The sequence below is a fragment of the Danio rerio genome, chromosome 15 (genome assembly GCF_052040795.2).
Source record: "Danio rerio strain M-AB ecotype USA chromosome 15, GRCz13ab, whole genome shotgun sequence".
In the NCBI taxonomy this organism is placed as follows: Eukaryota; Metazoa; Chordata; class Actinopteri; order Cypriniformes; family Danionidae; genus Danio; species Danio rerio.
In genome coordinates this window covers 8,376,491-8,403,848 of record NC_141035.1, presented here as the reverse complement: position 1 = coordinate 8,403,848, position 27,358 = coordinate 8,376,491, and the positions used below count along the sequence as shown (strand labels likewise).

The 27,358-nt window shown below is 33.6% G+C and overlaps 1 protein-coding gene and 2 long non-coding RNA genes across 12 annotated transcripts in view; 2 read left to right on the top strand and 1 right to left on the bottom strand.

Moving 5' to 3' along the window:
- gbe1b (glucan (1,4-alpha-), branching enzyme 1b) overlaps positions 1-2,795 on the top strand; it is a 251,310-nt gene extending 248,515 nt beyond the window's left edge. For both annotated transcript variants that reach the window (XR_015509028.1, XM_087283697.1), the window contains exon 16: positions 1,776-2,795. Coding sequence is in view for 1 of the 2 variants with exons in the window: in XM_087283697.1 (XP_087139823.1) it covers positions 1,776-1,838 (63 nt within the window). In the remaining variant the exon portion in view is untranslated. The remainder of the gene's footprint in view (positions 1-1,775) is intronic.
- A 6,689-nt stretch (positions 2,796-9,484) lies between these two features.
- LOC141377759 (uncharacterized) lies at positions 9,485-11,784 on the top strand. The gene is made up of 7 exons (XR_015509029.1): positions 9,485-9,560; positions 9,834-9,873; positions 10,170-10,197; positions 10,381-10,434; positions 10,746-10,862; positions 10,972-11,075; positions 11,654-11,784. It is a non-coding gene; the product is annotated as an uncharacterized LOC141377759 (long non-coding RNA).
- A 6,941-nt stretch (positions 11,785-18,725) lies between these two features.
- LOC141377757 (uncharacterized) lies at positions 18,726-26,629 on the bottom strand. Of its 9 annotated transcripts, none has more exons than XR_015508847.1 (11): positions 26,559-26,629; positions 26,063-26,151; positions 25,343-25,392; positions 24,368-24,666; positions 24,020-24,150; positions 23,844-23,890; positions 23,624-23,714; positions 23,397-23,527; positions 21,970-22,145; positions 21,496-21,583; positions 19,939-20,131 (listed from the first exon to the last, which is right to left on the bottom strand). It is a non-coding gene; the product is annotated as an uncharacterized LOC141377757 (long non-coding RNA). The 9 variants fall into 9 exon arrangements; XR_015508848.1 differs by having other exon boundaries at positions 21,979-22,145; XR_015508850.1 differs by lacking the exon at positions 21,970-22,145 and having other exon boundaries at positions 23,397-23,544; positions 24,368-24,475; positions 26,057-26,151.
- Between the last annotated feature and the right edge of the window lie 729 nt (positions 26,630-27,358).

Below are 27,358 nucleotides of genomic sequence, written 5' to 3'. Positions count from 1 at the left end.
TAGAGCATATGGAGTTAAACTGGATAACTAACTCCTCAGGTCCCATATCAGAAGACGGAAACTCCATAAGTGATCTTGATGAACCCATATCAAAAGCAGATGAAAAATGACTAGCAGTGGAGGTGGAGAGCACACATGTCTCAAAAGCAACAGAACTATCATCAGCTTGACAATTAAAAGTAAAAAAAAAAGAATTTAATAGAACAGCCTTGTGGTCAGAGAAAACATTGTCCGCAATTTGCAAATTACAGACAGAGTAACCAGAAGTTAAAGAGCACCAAGTCAAGAGTATGACCATGCTCATGTGTTGGGCCCATGTACACGACCGCAAAGTACGTTCTATGTAATATATGTGTGTAGTATGAATGAATGTGGATGCATTACATCCACCATTTGTCTTGATGACATGACCTACCCGCATCTGTTGCACCACCTCACTCCCATGTGTGAATTCTCTCTTGTGTGCATTATGGGATAGCGAAACTCGCCGGAAATCATCTTCTAGGGTACTTCTCGCCTATAGACTTTGCTGCAATGTTATATACTGGAAAAAAATGGCCAGTAATCTACCACATACATAGTTTTTAGTTCACAACATTAATATGAACTGCATGGTGGGTAATTAAAAAATGTGTACAGTAACCTACTGCATATTAGGAATTTACAGTATTCTACCGTAACAAAAGTAAAGTTCTGCAACTGTAGTTGAAGACAAAAATAGGACAGTTAATGAAAATAAATATCAGTTAACATCCCATTTCATATCATTTGAAGTTGTATGCATCACTGTCACATTTTTACAAATGTTTTTTGTCTCCCAAATTTATATCATAAAGAGAATGATAAAATACCATTAATAACCGTTTAACCGTTTAACAATTAAAGGTGATCTTGTTTTCATTTTTTTGTTTCTGTTCCTGCAAAATGTCATTCAATTCTGTTTTTGTTTCCATTCCTTGAACCAGTTCAGAGCTCTAATTAGAATATGATGTTTTACAAAATACAAAAAAATATATTTTGGTTGGAAATGCATTCACTGCAAAAAAACATATGCCAAAGTAATTGGCAGTTCATTCCGCTGCGACGACCCCTGATAAATCAAGGACTATGTAAAGTGAGTGACAAAAAAATACAGCAAGCACATAGGACTATACAATCTGACTTTATAATAAATACACTTTCATTCCAATTAAACCTTCCATATTCATAACTCCGTGTGGTAACAGTAGTTTAGGTCACAAATCATGCTATTCACTACTGGCTTATTACCTGTCTATTATTAAGATATGAACTGTTCATTAGTAGTTATCAAGTATGATCTAATTCTACATCCCTAATCCTACCCAAAACCTAAACCCAACTACTACCAAACTAACTATTAATAAACAGTTAGTAAGTAGTTTATTAACCTAGTAATGTTAATTTATGGTTTATTAGCATGATTGTGCTGATTGTGACCCTAAACTAAAGTCTTGCCCTACTTTGTTTTGGTTTTCTTTACTTTGAACAATCTGCAGTCACTTTCCCTTTCATATGCTTTATATGTGTATATATGAATTTCATTTAATCCAGACACTGAACTGGGACATCTCGTCACTCCGTCTTATGAAGATGAAAACTGCATGCATATTCCTCTCACACCTGTGGTTTAACTTTGACTTGAATCTTTCTCTCTTTTTTTCTCATTCTGCATTGTTTCAGAATGAGCCACAGCGCCTCGAACAAACGCAGAGTGTCTTTGATCTCTCTCTGTCTTTGGCTTTTCCCTCTCTCAGGTTTACATTCCCTGCAGAACCGCTATTGTTCTGGCCAACGAGGAAATCGATTACTGCTACTGAAACACAATCAGCACGATGGAAAGCCAGCACACTTCTGTGACTCGACCTACCTCCATTCACAGCCAACATCCGTCACAAACCACACGCTCGCCAGCTAACTTCTTCTGAATATCTGCCAATGCCGTTTCCATTCTCTCACTGTTCACGTTATAGGTAAAGTTCAGACAAAAATCAACATTTGCTGGTAATTTACTCACCCTCGGTTCATTCAGGGTGGCCTTTTTTTTCTTCTGAATATTAAATAATTTGTTTAAAGTTTAAAGTGCTCTTTAGTGATTTCTAAAATGTAAGTAAATATACATTTATAGGCAACACAAAACTAATACACATGGCTTTTGAGGACTTATAATGCAGTAATGTTGAAAATAATGTTCCATTTCTTTCACAGACTGATAATTTTGCTTTGTAAGACCTTATTGTGTAAGCCACATGTATTAATTTTGTTATGCCTGGATTATTTTTGTATTTTTGTTTTGTTTTTTGACTCTCAAAGTTCCACTATCTATTGAATTGCATTTTATAAAATGGCCCATATATTTATCTAAAAAGTCTCTACTGAAGAAAAAACGGTCTTGAATGACCTTAAGGTGAGTAAATTACCATTATAAAATGTATTTGTTTGGAGTGAACTATGTCTTTAAACTCTAATTATCCAACCTTGATATTTTTGCTAGCAAAATTCACAAAATTTGTAATTAAAAAAACACTGATGGGTTATCTGTAATAATAAATTCAAGTGAACTTGCTAATTTGACTAGGGTCAGTATTATAAGCAATATCTGTGTGCACTGTGTTTATATAAAAGTAAATATAATTAATTTGCATAGAGAAAAACGTGTTCTTTCTGCGGTTTAATCTGAATTTGAAACTACATGCACTTTTTTTGGAGTACTGTCAGTGTATAAATATTTATGTGCACTAAATCATTCGAGTTTAAAAAATAAATACATAATGTGAGTGATGTATCTATTATATTTTTGATACACAAAATCTGTGTGAATTCTTATACAATGTTATATTTTTTTCTGACAGACTGTTGTTTAGTGCCTTTAAAATGTGTCAGTCATAGCCAGTATTATAGAAACACTCCACTTTATTATTATTTTTTGCAACTTTTAGATCATTTTACAACTCTCCTAGGGTTTAAACTGTTGAGTTTTACCTATTTTTAATACATTCAGCCAACCTCTGGGTATTCAGTGGGAGCACTTTTAGCTTAGCTTAGCATAAATAATTGAATTTGATTAGAACATTAGCATCTCACTCAAAAAAATTACTAATTATTTTGATCATTTTCATATATAAAGCTTGACACTTCTTTGGTTTCATCATGTACTAAGACAAACAGAAAAGCAAAAGTTGATATTTTGTAGGCTGATATTTTTAGAAACCATACTTTTATTCTGGCATAATAATCAAAAAACTTTGCTGTCATAACATGGCTGCTGCAGGTAAAATGATATTACCTAGTGTCTGAAATAGTTCATAGCAACATTCAATTTTCCATCAGTCTCAGCACACTATTTAACTACAGAGGAGTCAAGCTTTAAATAAGGAAGTTATCAAAACACTTTGGTCATTTTTGAGCGAGATGCTGGGCTGATCTGATTCAATGTTCTATGGTAAGCGAAAGACCCAGAAATCGGCTGAATGGATTCAAAAGTTGTAACACTCAATTGGTAAACTCTAGGGAAGTTGTAAAATGAGCATATTTTTCAATAACAAAGTGGAGTGTTCATTTAATTAGACTAAATTTGACTTAATTTCTGTATTATTGCAGGCATAATAAAGCTGATGCTTACAACAATTTCTATTTAATTTTCTTTTGAAAGACAGTCATGTAGCTCAGAGAAAGTGTTCATTCGCTGTCCAACATGTTAGCATCTAGTATCATATATTTTCTTCTTTCTCTTTATTATGAACAGCTTTTCCAGCCTTTATACAGAGTGTTTGTGTGAGAATAAGAGATAATTATTATAATCCAGAAGATTCTCTTTAAATCATCATAGGACATGTGTCACTTATTATCCTCGTCTTGTTGTTTTGTGGTTCCAAGAATCTAGATGTAGCCTCAGTGAATTTGATGAATTCTTTTAGATGTACAGCACTTGGTAGCAAAATCTATTTGCATTATACTGGGAAAACAGCTTTCTAGAAAGCATCTTAAATGAAGGATCATCTTCACTGTGATAAATACAGCAGCTAGTGTTGCTTGTATGTATAATACAGGAAAAGCATTCAAAAGCAGTAAAATTCTACTGCTTGTGATGGTCAACACAAGTTGTGTGCAAAGTGAAACACTGTGTAATTTGTGTGAAAGCCGTACTGAAATAAAGCACTTCTAGAAAAAATGCCTGGTTCCTTGCTTTTATAAAATTCAACAGTTTTAATATTTAAATCAAATTAAATTCTCAATTTTTATTAATGTTTTTTTTTTTTTATTAAAATGTGCAAAAAACAATACTAAAAATAAATCCAGAGAAAAAAGCTATTTTAAATTGTGACTGACTCTACTTCTTACAACCATGGCAATGTGTTTTAGTGATGGGTCATTCTTGAATGATTTGTTCATTTTGAACTCATCTTTTTGTCATCTTCTTGTATGACTCAAGAACGATGATTCCTCTCAGCAAGTGATTCGTTCATATGTGTACATGCACATTTCTACACGTGGAATTCCTTTTTCTAGTCTTCTAACATGACTGAGGAAAAACTGTAACAGAATTGTTTATTCGGTAAATAAAATAACTACAATAACTTGATTTTTAATCTACAGAAATAGCCACTAAACTACATGCTGAACGCTGTGAGTTTGCGTCAGGACGATGATACATGAACCAACTTTTTGAGCAATGTTGTTAGGCTATATTATAGGGTGTGATGCTGCTTGGCAACTTTCATAAAATTGGCAATAAACATTTTACATAAAAATTGGAAATTTATCAGGGGTTGCCACAGCAGAAAGAATGTACAATTGTTTCAGCATATGTTTTACACAGCGGAAACCCTTCCAGCTGCAATCCAGTACTGGGAAACACCAATACACACTCATGTTCACACACACACACACACACACACACTTACACAGTACTGCCAATTTAGTTTTCTATTACTCACCTATACTGCATATCTTTGGACTGTAGTTGAAACGAGTACATTTTACTTTTTTACTTTTGTACATTGTTGAGGCTGTACTTCTTTACTTTTACTTAAGTACAAAAGTTAAGTCAGTACTTATACTTTTACGAGAGTAATTTTAAACATAACTATCTGTACTTCTACTTAAGGAAAGGATGTGTGTACTTTTGCCATCTCTGCTTGTCTGTAGTGTGATCAACGTTTTTTAGATGAGTTTGAAAGCAACTCGTAACATTTTAATAATATTTTGGCTAATTGAACAAAATAAATACAATGATTTAAAAAAAGATTTCGTCACCTTGGAATTATAAGGTTCTATCTGCGTTCTGAATGATTTTGGGATATGGAGCTTCAAAGTTTTTGCATTTCATTTAGCAAACAGTATGTGTGTAACATTTGCTGCTTTTAAGTAAAAAGTCTTAATGTAAACAACTTATTAAAATAAATAAATAAGTATAATAAGTACAATAAGTAAATAAGTTGTCATTTAATATGAATATGTCATTAACTCAAATTTGACAAATGTCAGATAGAACCCTTTATTTCTAAGGTAACGATTTGTTCATCTCAATGAACGAGACTCAAAGGTTCAATTCAGTAAAATGATCTGAACTTCCCATCACTAAGACCTTTAAGCTCATCCATTGATGTAATTTCTTTAAATTCTCTAGGATGAAATGAAGGCCACAACTCCCATGATTCTACAGTCAGTCACAATTTCATCAAGTTACACCTTTTTTTGTTGTGAATACATGCCCTCTAGTGGCAAAAATGACAAAAGTGCATTTGTTTTGGATTTCAGAATTAACCTCCACAGAAAAGTATTTTAAAATGATGAATTAATGTTTAAAATTATCTACTGTGCGCTGTGAGGTCGTTAACTGATAGGACAGGCTACTAAAGGTGTCATAAATTACACAATTTGAACAATCAATGTATCAAAACTTTTTTTTAAGATGCCACTACACTGTCCAAACTCTAGTTAATGCTGCCATTTATAGTTAGTAGAGAATTTATCATGACACTGGTTTTAAAATAGCAGACAGCTTGTAGCTGATAGAATCAACTGCTCTTGCTATACCTTCGAATTATTTATTATATTATACAACATGGATGACATTGGTGCTGATCAGCTCAAGTGAAAAGCTGTGCTGCTTCCTCCGAGATGTTGCATGTACGTGTTAATCAAGAACATGTTGTTGGAATGACATTTATAACTGGCATGAGGAGATGAGGTGGCCAAATATTCAGATGACGCCAAATATTCAGATAACAGACTACTACAGTTCTAGTTTACAAGCTGATTTGCTTAATTTCATTTTGGAGTTAGTTTAGAAGGCAAAAGGAAGGACCAAACATAGGGTGTACATAATCAATGAGCTAAATAAAGAATTAAACAAGGCAGAGTTAAACATAATAATCAATGAGCAACCACATTATTAAACAATGGAACAAAGGGAAGAGGAATACAAGGAGAAATGTTGGATTAGCATCAAAAGTAACATCAGGTTAGCTGAAATCTGGAAACAAATGATGTTAAACATTCTTCAAACCCTGCTTTAGTAAACTAAATTGTTTGATGTTCAATCTACTTAAAATTGTAAATACTTAAGCTAACTTAATTTCTTCATATCGTCTCAACACAAATCGATTGTGTACAGCATTTTTTTTTACAGTGTGTGAGGTTTTGTTTTTAAAAGGTACACTTTGATTCCTTAAAGGATCACATTTCTACCTGTAAGGTACATATTAATAAGGTTGGATTTACGAAAACTGGTGCTATTATGGCACTGGTACCTGTAATCGATATGCACTGAACTGAAACAGCATATGAATTTCGGTGCCTAATTTTGTTGCCACTGGAGCTGCGACAGTGACATAAAAGCATCAAGGGGTACATCAAAGGCACACATAGGTATGCATTGTGTCACACCATCATTAAACATATAATTCTAAACAAGTTTTGGGGATACAAACACTGTTGTCACCATCGTTTGATCAGTAAGATACAGCGCATCCAGTAATCCAGTGAGCGACTTTCTTCATCAACATGCATGATCACATTCATCAAATAAGCATTCTATAGTATGGCTATGTTTTACAAGCAAGGATTCTGACACAGCAACTGGTGCAGCAGATGCTTTACAAAAGTTGCGTTTAAGGGGGAAACATGGTAATCCTAATAAAATATTTGAGGGCGCATGGAATAAACTTAGGATTGGTCTTTGACAGCTTGTGATATCATCTGGCACTTTTAGTGAGCACGATTACAAGGACACCAATTCTGCAATTTTTAAAATGATAAAGAAAATACTCTAATTAAGATTCTACCATGTAAACAGTGATTTATGTATTTATTTATTTTTTCTTCTTCTTTTGATTGCCTTAAAAGACCACAGACACCTGCATTGCAAAATGTTACGTTTGTTTTCTTTCGATTCAAATGGTATCAAATCCCATTAAAACAACACTTTTCCACCAGTCCTTACTTCATATTCTCATCCAATAGCCCCGTTTGCCATAGGGGCATGAACAATATGTTCCTGAATTAAAGTGAAACTGCAGTTAAAGTTGAACAATTAGAAATGAAACACCCAAAATTACATGAAACTCAGAAGGAAACTTTGGATAGTGTGGAGATGCAATGACGTTAATAAATCTATGTGCTATAACATGTAAAACGAGATCGTGAAAGGAACATTCTAAAAGCTCTTGAAAACACCTTAATAATATTATTGTCATATTCGGATTAAGACAAATCATTAGATTATGATGTCCATGTAAGCCCCAACCCTAGAAAAAAGGAGTTCCCTGATTTGATGACAGCCTTTCCACAGGTTAGTTGTAAGCTAATGTATCTTGCATTCATGCTAACTAACAAATAATCAAAAGAAATATATTAAAGCAATTTAATTCAAATATGAATTGGTATGTACTGTAAACTTGAATTATATTGTTCAATTAAAATGATTCAATTTATTTATTTATTTTTTGTCAAATGTTTTTCTGGCTCAAAAGTATCGGTTTAGGCACAGTTTTGGTACCATTTTAAAAGTATCAATTTAGCACCAGTATCAAAATAACCCCAAACAATACCCAACCCTACACTGTAAAAAATTTCCAGGTTTTCACAACAAGTTACTGTAATTTTTCACAGTAAATTACATTAGTATCCCTTCACAGTATTTAACTGAAAAATTCACAGTAATATGTTGTATTCATAATTTTATTGTGAAATTACGGCAGGTAGCATGATTACAGCAAATTACTGTGAAAAGGGCTATATCTTTTGCACGTTAGTTATAGAAATTCAAACCTTTTTTAAACTCAACGTAGAAATTAATACAAATTAACTTTTAACAGATAATAACAGAATGTTATAGCCCCCAAAACGATTTGGTTACCAACATCTTTTTGATTGTACTGTACCTTTATTTAATTTTATACAGTTAACATAGAATAGGAAATAATATTTAATGAACATAACTGTGTGCTTAGCCAAAACATAATAAACTGGAATAAAAAGTAATTAATTAATGAAACCAAAGACTGTTAAACAGCCAACAATTATTTCAATGTCAGGGTAAATGTCTGCTTTAGACGGTTTCATGAGTATTGGGCACCTGTCATCGCCTGGAGGTCACTAATCTCAGAACTAAATATATATATATATATATATATAAATTATTATTTTTTTTATCTATATAAATAAACCACAGATTAGAGTTTTAAACAACTACATTCTAGCATGAAAAACAGTTAAAACTTCATTTTCGGACGCATATAGAGCCATCGAAGACGGGGCAATTGTCCCAATGTCTAGCCTGAAGACAGGCGCCTCTCGGCGGATACATGAGTAAAGAGCGCCGTTACCGCCTGGAGGTCATAGATCTCCGCTACCGGCAAAACACACTTAAAATTACACACAATCTTTACTAACAGTCCACAGATTTGAGTTTTGAAGAACTACATTCTCGCATGAAAAAGTGTTAAAACTTTATTTCATTACATATTACAAGCAATATTTATAATATTATGTGCCTTCTCATCCACCATTACAGCTTGATGCAGCTTGGTGCGAAATGAATCCTGGGAGGAAAAAATAATAATTCTCAATACACTCCAAACGAACTTTATTCTTATTGTTAAAGTCAGAGATATGTAATATTTTGAATGGCTAAGAAAATAATTAACTTTATATTTCAATCAATATATTACTCTTGCACTGCTTCGGTTCAGGACTCGTGTGACATTGAATCAGATTCAGATATTTTATCAGACGTGTTCATGAGCTCGAAGTGATCAACAGATCAACAAGCAATTCGTGTACAAGCAGTACACGAACCAAGCAATATGATGAAATATTAATGAATTATATGTTTGCGTCTTACAATATTATACAAAACGGAATCGTTTTCAGGCGAATTCGACTCTTTACTGTTCACTTAAAGGAGCCGAATTCGACTCTTTACTGTTCACTTAAAGGAGCCGATTCATTGAACAGAACTGACTCGACTCGACCGCAAACAAGCGCCATCACCACAGACAACGCCGTCGTCTCTTCACCCAACGGATTCATCCTCGGTAAGTGTTAAAATATGACTTTTGTCCGTTAAATGATTGTTGTATGTGTATTTCTGTATAGTGCATGTCATTTAACAGGAATTTACCGAGTACTTTAGTTGTACTCGCACGGACAGGGTTTAAGCGCGCCTTTTTTTAAAGCAAGAAATTAACGACGCCAGATGGTGATTGTAGTGTTTTCTGAGGTATTAGCATAACGTTAACGTTAGTTCCTGAAAAAAGAAAGGGAATTTTCTTTAATTAACTTCTTGTTAACTGCATTTTCTGTTTCAGTACAAGACTGAAGTAAATGTGAAATGACTATAACGTTAAGGTAAGCTCTGACCTTCACTTAAGTTAACGTTACGGTTAGTGACCATCATGTATGTTAATTTTGTTCACTGTAACGTTAACGTTAAGTTAGTTAAATAAACTAACCTCATTATGAAACAAGTCTTAACTGTTTTATTAAATGAGGCTTATAATACAATTCAGTTGTATTCTTTTAAACTAACACTAACACAGTACATATTGTATATTTCTCACTGGTGTTAATGCAGTGCTAACATTTACTAATGAGAACTAATTGTATATTGTCACTAACTGTAGATTTTATTTTTTGGTGTTCAGGTGTACCTGATAATAGCTAAAGTGTGAGGTGAGTAAATTCTGAGCACACAAATATAACCTAAATTCATTATCACAATCTAAACCTATATATATATATATATATATATATATATATATATATATATATATATATATATATATATAGAGTGTGTGCGTGCGTGTGTTAGGTTGAGTCTTATTCTACTCTTATTATATTCAAATTTTTTTACAGCCACTGATGTTGAAACACTGATGCTACCAATCAACCCTCGCTTGATTATTAAAGGTAATGTTGATGCCTTCCTCATTTTTATTAGATTTTTAAATGTCAGGTTTTTCACAGATTTGTTGTGAGCAGTTTCTTGTACAAACTCTTTTTCTTCTTCCAGAAGTTCCACCAGTACCTCCAGTAGTAGTAAATATTAGACAAAGATTTTTTTAAACTATAGTTTTTATTTTTATTAGCAATTTTACTGGGCATGTGTGTTTGTTTGCTTGGTTTTTAATAGGCAGAGCATGGAATGTCAACTTTGTTTCTACAAACAAATTTAATTATTCACAAACACCTCTAATTTAGTCCTTCTTTCCCCCTTTTAGTCTTATTCCTTGGAGGGTCGAGTGGTCATGGGACCTCACCTGGGTTTCACAACTGACTTTGAATCTGGTCTGAAACTGAAGTATGCTGAAGATGCCTTTTGCACTCTGGAATTTAAGGTAATGTCTACAATAAATATTGTAACTGAGGGCTTGTTTTGGGGGGGGGGTTAAACAAGGAATGTATAGGAGCACAAGTCATGACTCCCCTTGTCCCCTTGTTATAAAGGGCCGTGTTGCAGACACAAATTGTTTGTCTGTGCTGGAGACCAGAGGGGAAGCTGTCTTTAAAAGGATGGGGCTCTTATACCATATGTGAAGTTACATATTCAGGTGAGTGGATTACATACAAGTCATTGCAAATGCATAAATAGTGGGAAATTTTTACTGGGCAGCACAAATTAAGTGAAACTCAAAAAACGTTGAAAAATATTTGGAATATTTGCAAAAAACTTGATTGAAATGAATACAACACAAGTGCTGTATCACTTCAATCAAGTTTTTTTTGCAAAATTTTCCTAATATTTAAATCATAAAAAATTAGCTTGATGCAAGAAACATCCTGCTAGTATTCAAGAGCAAGTACTGTGATGCATGTGTTAACTTTGCAATAAGTGTGAACCCAGCATTAGATTATAGTCTGTAAACAGAAGATGTAAATCAAATCAACTGTTTTAAAATGCTCTGCCTTGGTCATTAAAACCACTATTTGTTGTTAGACTGTTCTTGATTGTGTGTTTGTGATGGAAATGCTTTTCAGATGTTTTTGTTTAAATAATTGCAGTTTGACTGAGCTACAGTATTGTCAGCATGTTCAAACTGAGCTAACCGTAATTTTGCTCTGTAGTGCAGCAGTAGTGTCCCAGTAGTGTTGTATGAAGCTAACTGTTTGTCTGCCCTTTTGCTTATAGGTGCTTTTTGGGCACCAGTTTGGAGATGGGAGACAGACGAAGTCAAAGAAGCAGAGAAGACGCATCAACCAGCAAGTGTGTAAAATTATCAGGAAAATGATTGACCTTGAATAGACGACTGCCTAATTTAGCAAGAAGTTTTGTCTCTCTCTCTCATGTGTGTATATATATATATATATATATATATATATATATATATATATATATATATATATATATATATATATATATATATATAATGAGAGACAGAGAGAGCGCACTCTGAAGCACTGCTTTTTATATGTATGCTACATATGATGTCAGATTTTTTTATGAATATGTTCTTATAGTATTTTTTGAGGCTTCACCTTCACCTTTTGAAAGTTTTCTGAAATGGTTACACAGATGTCATTAAGCTGTTAAATAAATCTGTAAAATGTATGTGTGTTTGTTTTTATTTTGATTTTAGAGTCTTCTCAGATCACCCAAAAATGAAGATTCTGTCGTCATTTACGCATCCTCAGGTTGTTTGGACACAAAGAGGATTATTTGATATTTTTATTCCTGTGTTTAACAAAAAAAAAATCATTTTTAACAGAGCTGGAACAACCTGAGGGTGAGTAAATCAAGATAGAATTTTCATTTTTGTGTGACCTAAAATTGCTTTGAAATTTTACAGCACCAAACTGTTAAATTACAGTAATCCGGGATATAATTGTAACTTTACAGTTAAATCAGGTATTTAAACTGCAACCTACTGCTAAATCACAGTAATTGTTTTGCAAATTCACAGTAAAATATAGTTAATTCTACAAGATAATACTGTGAAATCACAGTAACAGACTTTATTATCTACTGTAAAGTTACAATATATGGTTGTAATTTCACAATAATTTAATGTGACAAAACCACAGTAAATTACTGTGAACTACCTCACAATAATTTACTTTGAATTTACATACAGTAATTTACTGTGAAAGTAATGCAATTATTAGCCAGTAATTTACTGTGAATTTAAGGTCAAATTTTTTACAGTGTATATATTCCTAAAAAGTAAAAAAGTTCAATTCAATTCATGTTTTTTTATATGGCACTTTTACAGTCAAAAGCAGCTTAGTAGTTCTAGTAGATTGAAACTGTCAGTCCAGTTAAAATTCAGTTCAGTTCAGAGTGGTTTAATTTTCACTGCTGAAAGTCCAAACACTGAAGAGCAAATCCATCGATGCGCAGCTCCACAAACTCCAAACCAAGCAAGTCAGTGGCAACAGTAGGGAGGAACAAACTTCACTAAATGACGTACCACCCCAGTGACAGATGTTGTACTTTTATTTCTGAAAGTGTATATCAAAGATTTTTAGCATCTAAATGGTATCACTGACCACACAGAAGCGACAAGTGGATAAATCCCTTGTGTTAAAATGCATGAAAATGGTAGATGATGCAAAGAGAGGGGTACTGTAGATAGTTGCCTGTTAGAGTTGTATGTGCTTCAACATTGATCGTTAGTAAATTTGCACTGAGAGCTTGTCAGGCTTAATTCAGTGATCGTCTATAGAGATGTTTAAAAAGGCTTTGTCAGTGACAGTGACATCTTTATCACTGAGATTAACAGATCAAGTCTCTAAAGTGCTTGAAAAACAGACAACAAACCACATCCTCACACGCTGATATGCTTACTCAAGGCCTCTGATAGCTTGCTCTATTAAAGTGTTATGTAACTTGCCAGTGCATGTTTATTTTAAATAATATTTTGTGTATTAATTTATGGAAGGTATGTCAACCTTAGAGAGAAAACAAGTGGAATATTGAAATAAGAAATAAACATCATCAAAGATATGAAATATGAGATACAATTAGCAATTATTTCTTATTAAATTGCATTATGTAATACAGTGACATTTTATAGTCTCCATTATGAAATCATTTATTGGCAATATTGCAAAATGTTGAAGAAAGTCACACAAAAACACTCAGTTCTGTTGAAATTTTGACACATTTAAAGATTTGAAGCAATAGTTCACCCTAAAATTAAAATTCTGTCATTATTTGTTCAAAGCTATTATAGTTTCTTTCATCTGTTGAACACAAAGGAAGATACTTTGAAAAATGCTAGTTGCTGGTGCTCATTGACTTCCGTAATAATTTCTTTCCTACTATGAAAGTCGATCAAAATACCTTTTGTTTTCAACAAGAACGAATAAAAGATAAAAATACACAGACAGGAAAGCAAATGATGAGGGCATTTTATTTTTGGGGTAAATGTAAGTCACAATTACAAGAAACAGAAGTTGCAACTGTGTGGTAAATGCAAGAATACTTCCATTACAAGATACAGTGTATCCGGAAAGTATTCCTACTTCCCGCTTCACTTTTTCCACATTTTTATAGCTTTATTCCAAAATGGATTCAATTCATGTACTTCCTTAATTCTACATACAATACCTTGTGACAATGTGAAAAAAAGATTTGTTGAAATTGTTGTAAATTTACTTTGAAGCTCAGGTAAATTCTGTTTCCTCTAATCATTCTTGAGATGTTTCAGCAGCTTAATTGAAGTTCACCTGTGTTAAATTTAGTTGATTGGACATGATTAAAAAGGCATACACCTTTCTATGTGATGTCCCAGGATTGAGAGTGCATGTCAAAGCACAAACCAAGCATGAAGACAAAGGAATTGTCTGTAGACCTCTGAGACAGGATTGTCTAGGGCACAAGGCTGAGGAAGGTGACTGAAAAATTTCTGCTGCTCTGAAAGTTCCAATGAGCACAGTGGCCTCCATCATTCGTAAGTGGAAGATGTTTGGAACCACCAGGACTGTTCCTATAGCTGGCTGGCCATCTAAGCTGAGTGATCGGGGGAGAAGGGCCTTGGTCAGGGAGGTGATCAATAATCCGATGATCACCCTGTCTGAGCTCCAGCGTTCTTCTGTGGGGAGAGAAGAAATCCTTACAGAAAGACAACCATCTATGCAGCAATCCACCAATCAGGCTTGCATGGTAGAGTGGCCAGAAGGAGGCCACTCCCCCCGGAATTTGCCAAAAAGGCATCTGAAGGACCCTCAAACCATTCATTCATTCATTCATTCATTTTCGGCTTTGTCCCTTTATTAATTTGGGGTCGCCACTGTGGAATGAATCGCTAACTTATCCACCATTATCCAGTATTTTACGCAGCAGACGCCCTTCCAGTTGCAACCCATCACTGGGAAACACTCATACACTCTCATTCACATACATACACTACTGACAATTTAGCTTAACCAATTCACCTGCACCCGGAGGAAACCCATGCAAACATGGGGAGAACATTCAAACTCAACACAGAAATGTCAACTGACCAGCGAACCAGCGACCTTCTTGCTGTGAGGCGACAGCACTACCTACTGCACCATCGTGTCACCCACTCTCAGACCATAAGAAACAAAAATCTCTGGTCTGATGAGACAAAAATTTAACTCTTTAGAGGGAATGTCAGTCGTTCTGTTTGGAGAAAACCTGGCACCGTTCATCACCAGGCTAATACCATCCCTACATTGAATGGTGGTGGCAGCATCATGCTGTGGAGATGTTTTTCAGCAGCAAGAAGAGGTAGACTAGCCAGAATAGAGGAAAAGATGAATAGAGCAAAGTACAGAGACATCCTAAATGAAAACCTGCTTTAGATTACTTTTGACCTCAGACTGAGGCAACGGCTCATCTTCCAGCAGGACAATGACCCAAAGCACACTGACAAAATATCAATGGAATGGCTTCACAACAATTCTGTTAATGTCCTTCACTGGCCTAGCCAGAGCCCAATTTGAATCTTATTGAACATCTCTGGAGAGATCTGAAAATGGCTGTACACCGTCGCTTCCCATCCAACCTGATAGAGCTTGAGAGGTACTGCAAAGTGGAATGGGCAAAAATAGGCTATATGCCGAAGCATGCTAGGACTTTTAATTTGCCAGTAACCTGGGTTAATCGTTTCCGGTGAATTATATGCCAATGCAAAATCGGAGCGTTTAAGGTCTATTTTCTTTAAAAAATCAGCAATCTCCACTGGCTGAGTGATATCTAATATAAGGTGGGTCTCAGATTGTACAAGAAGCACTGCATTAAATTACATTTCCCCCGCCATATCTTTATAATTTGAGCAGTTATTTTACCGCAGTATATTCAATAGAGCTTCTGCGCTAGCCTGCCAATTCTGAAGGGCCTGTGCGAGCAAACGGCTTTTCGTCTCGTTTACGCTTAAGCAACTATATGAATGCCAAAGTCTGTTTAACTGATTGTATTTGAATAACATTACAACATTGATGCTTTAAATGGAACCGTATTAAATGGAAAAAAACTCACAATAACAGGTCAACAGACGTTTATCAGTATGGGAAACACACTAGCTCGGCATATATCCCATTCTCAAAGACAGGTGTGCCAAGCCTGTGGCATCATATTCAAAAAGACTTGAGGCTGTAATTGCTGCCAAAGGTGCATCAACAAAGTATTGAGCAATGGATGTGAATACTCATGTACATCTGATTTTTCAGGTTTTTTATTTTTAATAAATTTGCAACAATTTAAAAAAAATCCTTCTTCACATTGTCATTATGGGGTATTGTGTGCAGAACTTTGAGGAAATACATTAATTTAATCCAATTTGGAATTAGGCTGTAACATTATAAAAAAGTGGAAAAATTTATATAAATACTTTCTGGATGCACTGCAAGTCTCATTTTTTTCCAGGTTTCAATTGTGACATGTACAATTGCATGTATCCAACTACCTCTCCGACCTCCATGACCGTTCAAATTTGTAAAAAAAAAACCCTACGTCACTCAAGCCAATCCCCGGTAAGGTCGCTGATGTAAATAGGGTGACGAGGGAAAGAATGGGAGAAAGTGCATCCAGGGGAACAGAAACACATACACAGACTTGTCACGTTACTTTTGTGTTTTATATATATATATATATATATATATATATATATATATATATATATATATATATATATATATATATATATATGTGTGTGTGTGTGTGTGTGTGTGTGTGTATATATATACGTACATACACACACAATTACAAATATGAGACAAAGTTGAAATTGAATTGTAAAATACCAGCCTGGTCTCATGAGGAAATGTAACTATTTTATGTTTGGACAATTTAGTGCACATTTCCAACACTATCTCACTGCAATTGGTAACTTTTTGATTTAGTGTCTGATTCATATGAATTCTTACCAGTCGTATAAAAATGTTTAATTTTTAAAATTAGGGGTGGCACCAAACCCCACCCCTAAACCCAACCATCATTGGGGGTAAGCAAATGTTACTAAATTGTAGAATGAGTTTGTACAAATTCATACGAATTACCCACTAAATCAAAAAGTTACCAATTGCTGTGAGATAGTGTTGGAAATATGCATGTCTAAAGTTTGACTGACCAGAAAAAAGTTATAAACATGAGATATAAATCATGATAAATTTACAAGTGGAATAGATACTCATTCTGAGATATGCAGTCTTTATTATGAAAAATAAATTCACAAACTATGAGCTATAAATTTGCACTACTTTATTATTCCACCTTTCAAACAGCAGAGAATGTATAACATAAGGTCTTGAGAAAAATGGAAAACATTGCCTCATAAAACACACTCCTTGAATTTAATGTAAAATCACTTTGAATAAATTGCACTTTTCCTAAATGCATGTACATTTCTGTCATTCACTTTTACACTTTGATTGGGTTTTTATAGAAATGCCCGTACAATGACTACTGTATGTAAAGATTTAAATCAACCATGGTCAGTTTTACATTTCATCATTTGAGTGCAAAAACTCATTCCAAACCCTACCCACATAAAAAAATACTAGTGTTTTTAAACATATTAGAGTAAAGTGTTATACTGCATATTTTTTAGTATTTACAACATTAATAAATAAAATTAAAAATTAAAAAATACTGTAGCATTAAGTTTTTAGTAAAGTTTTCTCAACACTAAAACCCATAGGCTGAACTAAGTTCTTAGTTGCCTGATCTTATTTAGGTAATTGTGCAGTCTGTTGTAAATACCTTAAACCAGTGATGCTCAACCCTGTACCTGGAGATCTGTCTTCTTGCAGTATTCAGCTCCAGCCCTGATCAAATACACCTAAACCAATTAATTTGGACCTGAACAGAACCTGATAATTGCAGGCTGGTGTGTTTGATATGGATTGGAGTTGAAATCCACAGGAACAGGGTTGAGCACCCCTGCCTTAAATCATTTTACATAGCAAAACACAAAATGGCTGTTTTTCAATGCCAAGAACATAGACAACGGACTTGCATTCTCCTGAAGACCGCTCTAGGTTACCTCAGAAGAACGAACTCGGGAGACCACAAGAACAGAGAACACGTCTTGTTAGAAATGAGATGCTGCGTTCTTCCATTACAGCATTCACAACCATTTATTGTTGTCCCCTTTCAATGTGTATAAATAAATATAAATATATATATATATATATATATATATATATATATATATATATATGTGTGTGTGTGTGTGTGTGTGTGTGTGTGTGTGTGTGTGTGTGTGTGTGTGTGTGTGTGTGTGTGTGTGTGTGTGTGTGTGTGTGTGTGTGTATCTAAGGATATGGCCCCTGCTGCAGTACGCGTCCATTATTTTTTTGTATCAAAAATGGTAACCCTAGCCATACCGTAATAAGTTGCTGCTGTGATTGTCTGATTAGAAATTTGTGTTAATGAGCAGTTTTTACAGGTTTACCTAATATAGTGGCCGGTGAGTGTATACTATTTATATTAGTTGTTGTGTTACCATAATAGATAAATTCACCCCAGATAGCACACATACGTTGGGCCGACGTCGTGCCGATTTTCAAAACTCCATCGGCGCGATGTCGCTCAGGGAGCGTTTGCTAATTGGCAAAATGTCGCCGCGACGTCGGCATATGATCGGAAACGCTGTCCGGCCGATGTTAGGACGACGCAACCGGAAATACCGGTCGCTCCGCGGGGGCGCGGTTCACCGGCGTTTTGCTCATACTTATGGACCACTAGCTGCAGCTGCTGCTGGTTTATAATAAACACGACACACCACTCTCAATAACAGTTGAAGATTTATTAATATTTTCACAAACATACAAATAGATTAAAATACTTTTATCACACATAACCATGCTTTACCACGTTTAAAACAAAACCAACCAGTTGTACTATAACCATGGCTGAACTACTGTGCAATAAAGATTTTAAATACAAAGTCCATTGCAGCATTTACATTAAGACCATAGGAATATTTACAAGTACTTCAATACATGTACACTCAGGGTGACTACGGTTTTACTATAGTAAAATCACAAATAACTTGTGTAAGCACATGTTATAATGCTTATAATTTTTTTAAATAGTGTTAAAGAAAATGCATGTTTCCAAGATTATAATTTTAAAATACAAGATAATACCGGTCATGTGTTCAGTATCCAAAAGACTTTCTTCAGGGAGTTACAATAATAAAAGAGGACACAAACACAAAATAAATACCAAGCAAACAATATTTACAGTAGTAAATAAAATCATACAAATTAAAATAATTGTCTGATAAAATCTTATTAAAGTCTGTAGTACAATTTTTTTATAAATGGCATTCAACAATTTGCAATCTCCTCTGAACTAATAACACATCAATAATATAAAATAACAATACTTTCTCAGAGATAACCAGTTTTTTAAAGCAAACTCTAATGCACGACACAAAACAGATTTTGTCGTTATATATATATATATATATATATATATATATATATATATATATATATATATATATATATATATATATATATACATATATATTGTATATAAAAATATTTCCGTTAAACAGAAATGAAGGGATTATATATATATATAATCCATTAATTTCTGTTTAACGGAAATATTTTTTAACACATTTCTAATCACAATAGTTTTAATAACTCATTTCTAATAACTGAGTAAATAATATTTGACTAGATATTCTTCAAGACACTTCTATAAAGCTTAAAGTGACATTTAGAGGCTTAACTAGGCAGGTTAGGGTAATTAGGCAAGTTATTGTATATCGATGGTTTGTTCTGTATACAGTCGAAAAAAATTGCTTAAAGGGGCTAATAATATTGACCTTAAAATGTTTTTTTTTTAAATTCAAAACTAAAATATAAATAAAAGAAATAAGACTTTCTCCAGAAGAAAACATAACATTTTCTTGCTCTGACATATATATATATAAAACAGGTTGTAAATTGTGTACAATGTTCCAAGAAAACAGATAAAATTAAAAGAAATAACCTGTCATTTAGTTTTGTTTTATCTTGTGGAATGTTGCTTACACATAAAAGGGGATATATAGGTGGAATAATAAGTGTGTCGCCATCCTCTAAATTGTTCTTGTATGTTGTCTTCATCTTTAGTCTTCACAAGTGAGGCTGGCCCAAACCGGGACTGCAGTAGCCAAATCTAATCCTTGTAGTGGGAACCCTTAAATAAAGCAAGAAACCAAAAGGAGAAAGATTAGCATTGCAGCAGTTCATATTACCACAAATATATATTATTTGTTTCATGACATATAACTGGAGTATGTGTTATGCAAGTGCCTAGCTAAAATGTGTAATTTAATTTAAACTTAAAGAGTGTGTCTGAGCACTAATTTTCAGAAAAGCCATTTGAAAGTTAAATTCCTTGTGAAATCATAATGAATGTTTTTTTTTGGTTTTTAGTATCATTGTGTTAGTATAAATGTGTATCTAAATATATGTCTAATCTTCAGATACCACATTACATGCAAATTAAACTAAGTTTCGTCAACTAAAATGTCACACTGTACACCACATTTAATATATCATAGCTAGGGCCAGGAGGAATCTGCGGATGTTTTTTGCTATTTCTGCTGAAAATTTTGGTGGAAGTCTGCGGATTTCTGGGGAATTATTTTGGTAGTATCATAACTAAAACCTTAATATATGAAATAAAAAAATAATATATTTTTAAGTTTTATTTAATGTTTAAAATGCAAATCCAATTAGATTCACTTTATTTGGTAAATAAAGCAAGTTTTTCATATAACATATCTAGTAAGACAGAAAATATTACTGTCCAAACCTCATTGTACATAAATCAGATGAATATTTTCACATTAGTCAATAATATTACTGAAATTAATTAAAAAACTGAATTAATATAGATTTACACACATTTACTCAAGTAAATAAACAGAATTAATAATAGGCTAAACATCTGCGGAGTTCTGCGAAAAATCCGCGTGGGCCTAATCATAGCTTTATTTCTGCTACAAAAAGGTTTTTCAGCAAACAACTTCTATTATATGTAGGCTATAGAGGAGGATATATAAAGAAATTATATATTCAACTCTCTAATAAAAATCCAACTGATGCCGCTAATCAAGTCTTTTAGGCTTATTTGAAAACTTAAATGACGTGTTGACCACAGTTGGACAACGCTCAGTGAGAATACTTTTTTGCACAAATTCTTTTTGTTCTAAAGAAACATGTCTTATTGTTAGCAATCATCAAAGAGCAAACTTTTTTTTGTTCAAATGAATACTATGCTCTTAAAAATAAACTTTTCATACATCAAGAATACTAAAAATATGTTTATTTAAAATGTTTTATATAAAAAAAAACAGCTTGATGAGAGAATCAGTACATTGGAATACTATTATTTCAGAAGGATCATGTGACACTATTAATTATATACATTGTATTAAATTCACAGTATTACTGCTTGACTGTATTAATTAAATAAAGCTGACACTATCAGAAGAGAATTTACCATACCAACCTAAAAGCTATGAAACAGTAGTGTATGTTTAAGATGTTACGTACTAGTCCTATTGTACTTTGGAGAGGTTGTCTGACAGGAGGATCCCTTCAACTCAGCAGAATTCTCAGCAGACCATCAGCGTACACCAATCTAAGAATAAAATAAGCAATTTGTTAAAAACCAAAAATATACATATTTTATATTTCCCAGTTTATAGGAAAGCTAAAGCAGATTTAAAATGTAGAAAAAAAATAAAACCTATTGACAATTTAATGGCACAACATACCCCAAACTAAGTACGCTTAAATGGTTAATTTACATAAATGACAACTGCTGCTCATTATACCAATATTAACTGTTAAGGATTCATTCATTCATTTTCTTTTGGGCTTAGTCCCTTTATTATCTTGGGTCGCCACAGAAGAATGAACCGCCAACTTATCCAGCATATGTTTTACGCAGCGGATGCCCTTCCAGCTGCAACCAATACACACTCATTCACACACACTTAGACACTATGGTCAATTTTAGCATACCCAATTCACCTATGTCTTTGGACTTGGGAAAACCGGAGCACCCGGAGGAAACCCACGCCAACACGGGGAGAGCATGCAAACTTCACACAGAAACGCCAACTGCCCCAGCTGAAGCTCGAAGCAGCGACCTTCTTGCTGTAAGGCAAACGTGCTACCCTCTGCGCCACCGTGCTGCCCTGTTAAGGAATCAGATTAATATAAATGAATTGACATGTTTATTTAGTGTCTGACACATTAAATATTGCATTTTTAAATATTGTTTCATTTTAAGATTTATTTCAGAATTAACTATAGAACCTGGATATATCGTCACATTTTCATGCACAGCAGCATTTCCAAGAACATAGAAAAACAGAATATAGGCCAACTGAAAAAAAAAAAAAAAAAAACTCTGACTGAATGCTTTAAGTAACTGACTAGGAATGGGCAGGTATAAGATTCTGAGGGTATAATCTTAGATAAAAATATCACAGTTTCACAGTATTGTGATTACTGCTCTGAAATGTGTTTTTTTATCTCTGTGTAAAAAAACAGCTACTTTTCCCCCATTGAACACAATATGTTTTATTTTTAGAAACATTTAAAATATTTTGTAACAGTAAACATCCCAGGCTAAATAATAATTTAATAAAATAGTACTATCTTCATTAGACTCAAAAACACTGATTTCTTGTGAAGGCATAATAAGCTATTTGTTTTTCAGATGTTTGCTGAATCGTGAGCTGACCAGTAGCTTTTGATGTGGAGGGTCTTTTGCTGCTGTAGATAATGTTGGACTATTTTTTTAAGTCTTTGATAACGCGCTAAAAACCATAAACAATGCATCCGGAAAGTATTGATAGCGCTTCACTTTTTCCACATTTTTAATGTTTCAGTCTTATTTCAAAATGGATTAAATTAATTAATTTCCTCAAAATTCTACACACAATCCCCATAATGTGTGTTGACCCGATTTTTATTAATCATTTACAAGTCAATATTGCCTATATGGATTGTGATTTAAAAAAAAATTAACATGTTAAATGCAATGCCATCAAACATTTTAGACGCACCAGTGCAAAAAGCTAGTCTAGAGCACTTGGAATGCTGGTGTAGTTCTAGTTAAATTCAGTTCAGTTAAAGCTGTATATGCAACAGGTCTCAAGTATAGGATTTAGTATTTAACTAATCTTAACAACAAAACATTTACGAGTCTGCATTAGCCAGCTCATGTACTACAATGTAACAGATACTGTATATTGCCACCTTGATACTTAAGCTTTCTTTAAAATATTTTGTGTTCAACCGATTAATTAATTCTTTCATTTAATTTTTTTCAGTGCAATAGTATAGCTTACACTGGTGTATTTGTATGGACCCCCCAAAATAGCAGAGGCCACTTTCTGGCCACCCAAGTATAAACTTCTAGCCTAGCCACTGTGAACTACCTGTCTGTCCTGCTCCAGAACTCTTTGTCGGCTGCTTGTATGTCTGGATACAGCTGCACAAGTGTTTTAACACTGATAAATACAGCCTCTGCACATCCTCACAACCAGGAGAACAGAATGATCAGGAGGACCTGAAAAATATAACCAGCTGAAATCAGTTGAAATGTATTTTGTCTTGTTATGATGACACAAAAATAAATTATTTTTCACAAAGGATGTGCTGTTACCTATGAAACGGTCTATAATGAATGATCTTTTGATCCTGTTTCCTTGATGTCATTCACTCAGAGATGGTTTGGACATTTGATTGTATCTAAACTGTAATGAATTTAAGTTACAAAAACATTGATAGCAGGACCATTGATCTTGTAACTTATACAAATTGTTAAGTATTGAACAAGTCTGCAACCAAACTAGTCAAGTTAATAATACTAATCTCAACTTAACTATGATTAGTTGTCTTGTTTCTGCTGCCCAGACGGTCTCTCCACCTGCTGATAAAAAAAGGAAAAAGTATAGTATTTTTACAACAATGAAACTGCAAACAACTTAACTAGAAGGGGGTAAGCAGTGAGCATCTTTTATTATAAGCAATTTACTGAATACTTTGTCACTGGTATTACCTAAAAACCAAACGTCCCAAGTTTGGCTCATAGCTGTCCATACATCTGCCCAGTAGCTTGTGGTAATACTGAAGACACTGATCAGCTGGTCCAACTGAGTTTGGAGTTGAACTGCAATCAGGCATCCAATACTACAAAAAAAGAGAAACTCACTTTGGGTTAACAAATAATGTAATCCCATCCACACATTTCATGTAATTGTGCAGTTAATTCTCTTATTGAATTTTCTGAGAGCTTATGAATATATTTTTACTTCCCAAAATAGCATGTACTGAAACACAACATTATATAAATATAATTTAATAAGAGCGTGACGTGGTGGCACAATAGGTAGTGCTGTCGCCTTACAGCAAGGATGCTGACTCGAGCCTCGGCTGGATCAGCTGGCATTTCTGTGAGGAGTTTGCAAATTCTCCCTGCGTTTGCGTGGGTTTTCTCTGGGTGCTCCGGTTTTGCCTACAAGTCCAAAGACATGGGGTACAGGTGAATTGGGTAGGCTAAATTGTCTGTAGTGTATGAGTGAGAATAAGCGTATATAGTTGTTTCCCAGTGATGGGTTGCAGCTGGAAGGGCATCCACTGCGTAAAACATATGCTGGATAAGTGGACAGTTCATTCCGCTGTGGTTACCCCAGGTTAATAAAGGGACTAAGCAGAAAAGAAAATGAATGAATGAATGAATTTAATAAGAGTTAAACTGATCTGTTAACATGTGTGTCAGGAGCTGATCTATCTTATAATTAATTTTTTGCTTAATTTTTTTAACAGGTAAATCATATATATATATATATATATATATATATATATATATATATATATATATATATATATATATATATATATATATTTATACAAAAAATGGTTCCAGTAGTAATGCTCCTTAAAGTTAAACTACATATTCACATTCCTCATCTGTCTACTGTTACACTATACTAATCACTGTTACATACAGTGGCCGAGAGTAATAAAACACAGAAAGAGAAGACAGCTTTGTCACTTTTCTATGCTATTTGTGAGATTGTGTATGTTGTCAAACTGATGAAAATGTTTTCTCAATTTACTTTAACATTTTTGTGTTTGTTTATGTTTTTATAACTTGCAGCCGTTGTTAAATTTAAAAGTATTTTAAACATGGATGGACATCTAAATGCATATAGGGCACATATCTCAAAACATTATGAAATATTTTCAGATAAATCAATTTTGAATTAAAATGTATATTAATCCCCAGACTTGCATCTCCCTGATCTTTTTAAAAGAACGGCCCCTCGTTTGCTCATCACTGTTTGACAAGTGTCTGGCAGTCAGTCAAAAATATACTTACATATAAAGATGTTCATCAGCTACACAGCACTTAGGTTAAACTTTAACCTCCTTTTCAGTTGATGTGGAAAACAAAAGCAAAAGAAAGAAAAAACAAAACGACTGAATACAAGTTGCATATCATGCCTGTACAAATCAAAATTTATTCATTTAGGGCTTAAATTGACTTGTTTGAGGGTGAGTTAAGGTGTAAGGGATGGGTGAACAGTGTAAATATACATGTAATTCATAGCTATGATGTAAAGCTGAATTTTCAGCATCATTACTCAAGTCTTCAGTGTCACTTGATCTTTCAGAAATCTTTTTTTAAGATGTTGATTTAGTGCTTGAGGTTGAACTAATATAATGGTGATTATCAAATGGTGCTGATTTGCTGCTCAAGAAACATTTCAGATTGCTATCAATGCTAAAAACAGATGTGATGACAAATAATTTAGTGTAAACTTTTTTCTAATATTTTATAAATCAATTAATCATAGAAAAATTAAACAAAATGAAAAATCACAAATATTACTTCATTAGCAGCAAATCTATATATTTACTAAGTTCTGAAGAATCATGTGATGTGAAATTTAATACCACTCACATGTTTCAATATCAAAACCTTCTTAAAATAACTGCAATAAAGACAAGTAACAGATGCATAATATATAGACATGTAACATGTGCATAATGATGTGCAATGGAAATTCATATGAATTAATCATCTGCTTACAGTTACCTGTCTTTCCTGCATCTCTGATCAGCTCCCTTCAGAAATTTAGGAATCTTGTGTTATATTTTCTGTAGCAGGGGGTTATTCTCTCACTCCTGAAACCACAGAACACTTTTTTTTACTTAACATTTGTTTAAGATACCATGAAATATCAAAACACGATTGAACTTTTGATTCACGTTCCTTTACAGTACAATGCGTATTTTAGACTACATATGGAGTGCATTCAATAAAACATAGACAAAACCTCTCATCTACACATAAAGAATAAATAAAAGCCAAAACTTTAACAAACAAGTTTAACAAGAGCTAACATTAAGTAAGTTAACGTAATATTACCCCGACGCTAACGTTACCAGTGCTAATATGCTAACGGACTTTTACGAAGACTTACCACTCTTATATAACATAATATTCAACTGAATATTCATCAATTGCCAATAATAAATGTGTGAGGAACAGTTTTATGTAGTATTTGCTTTGTTTTAGGGACTAAACTTACCTGAAAACAGTCAAAACGGCAGCTTGAGAGAAGTCGTGTTGTGTCTTTCAGGTGTGGTGTCGTGGGGTTATATTATTGGGTTAGTGCTTCCATCTAGTGGTACGATGATGTCAGTGCCCTGTATTGGCTCTTAAAGCATATTTCCCTGTTTTTATATCTCCAGTTCAAATAAAGACACAAATATTTAATTGGAATTGCTTAGAATTTTAAAACAATACACTCAGCTACAGCAGTTTAATTCTGTGGCTGTTTTCATCCCTAACATAACAAAAGAATAAATTTGAACAGTGCACATGGGTTAATTAACCCTTATTTAAAGAGTTCGGATGCACAAAAGTGCCATCTAAATTTATTTCATTTATTTATTTATTTATTTTTTTTGGCTTAGTCCCTTTATTAATCAAGGGTCGCCACAGCGGAATGAACCGCCAGTTTATCCAGCATATGTTTTACACAGCAGATGTCCTTCCAGCTGCAACCCACCACTGGGAAACGGCATGTGAAATGTTCTTCTAAAATGTGCATTTTTCCAAGCCTCCTATGTTTAAGTTGCTTTAAATGCAATGAAAAAAAATATTTTCATTGCTGTAAAAGTTAAATTACAGTGTACATACAGTAATAAAATAAAAATACTAATTTTAAAAGAACATTTCAAACAGGACTTAAAAGTATGAATCAAAAAATCCTATTATTATTTTATTATTATTATTATTATTATTATTATTATTATTATTATTATTATTATTCATTTTCTTGTCGGCTTAGTCCCTTTATTAATCCGGGATCGCCACAGCAGAATG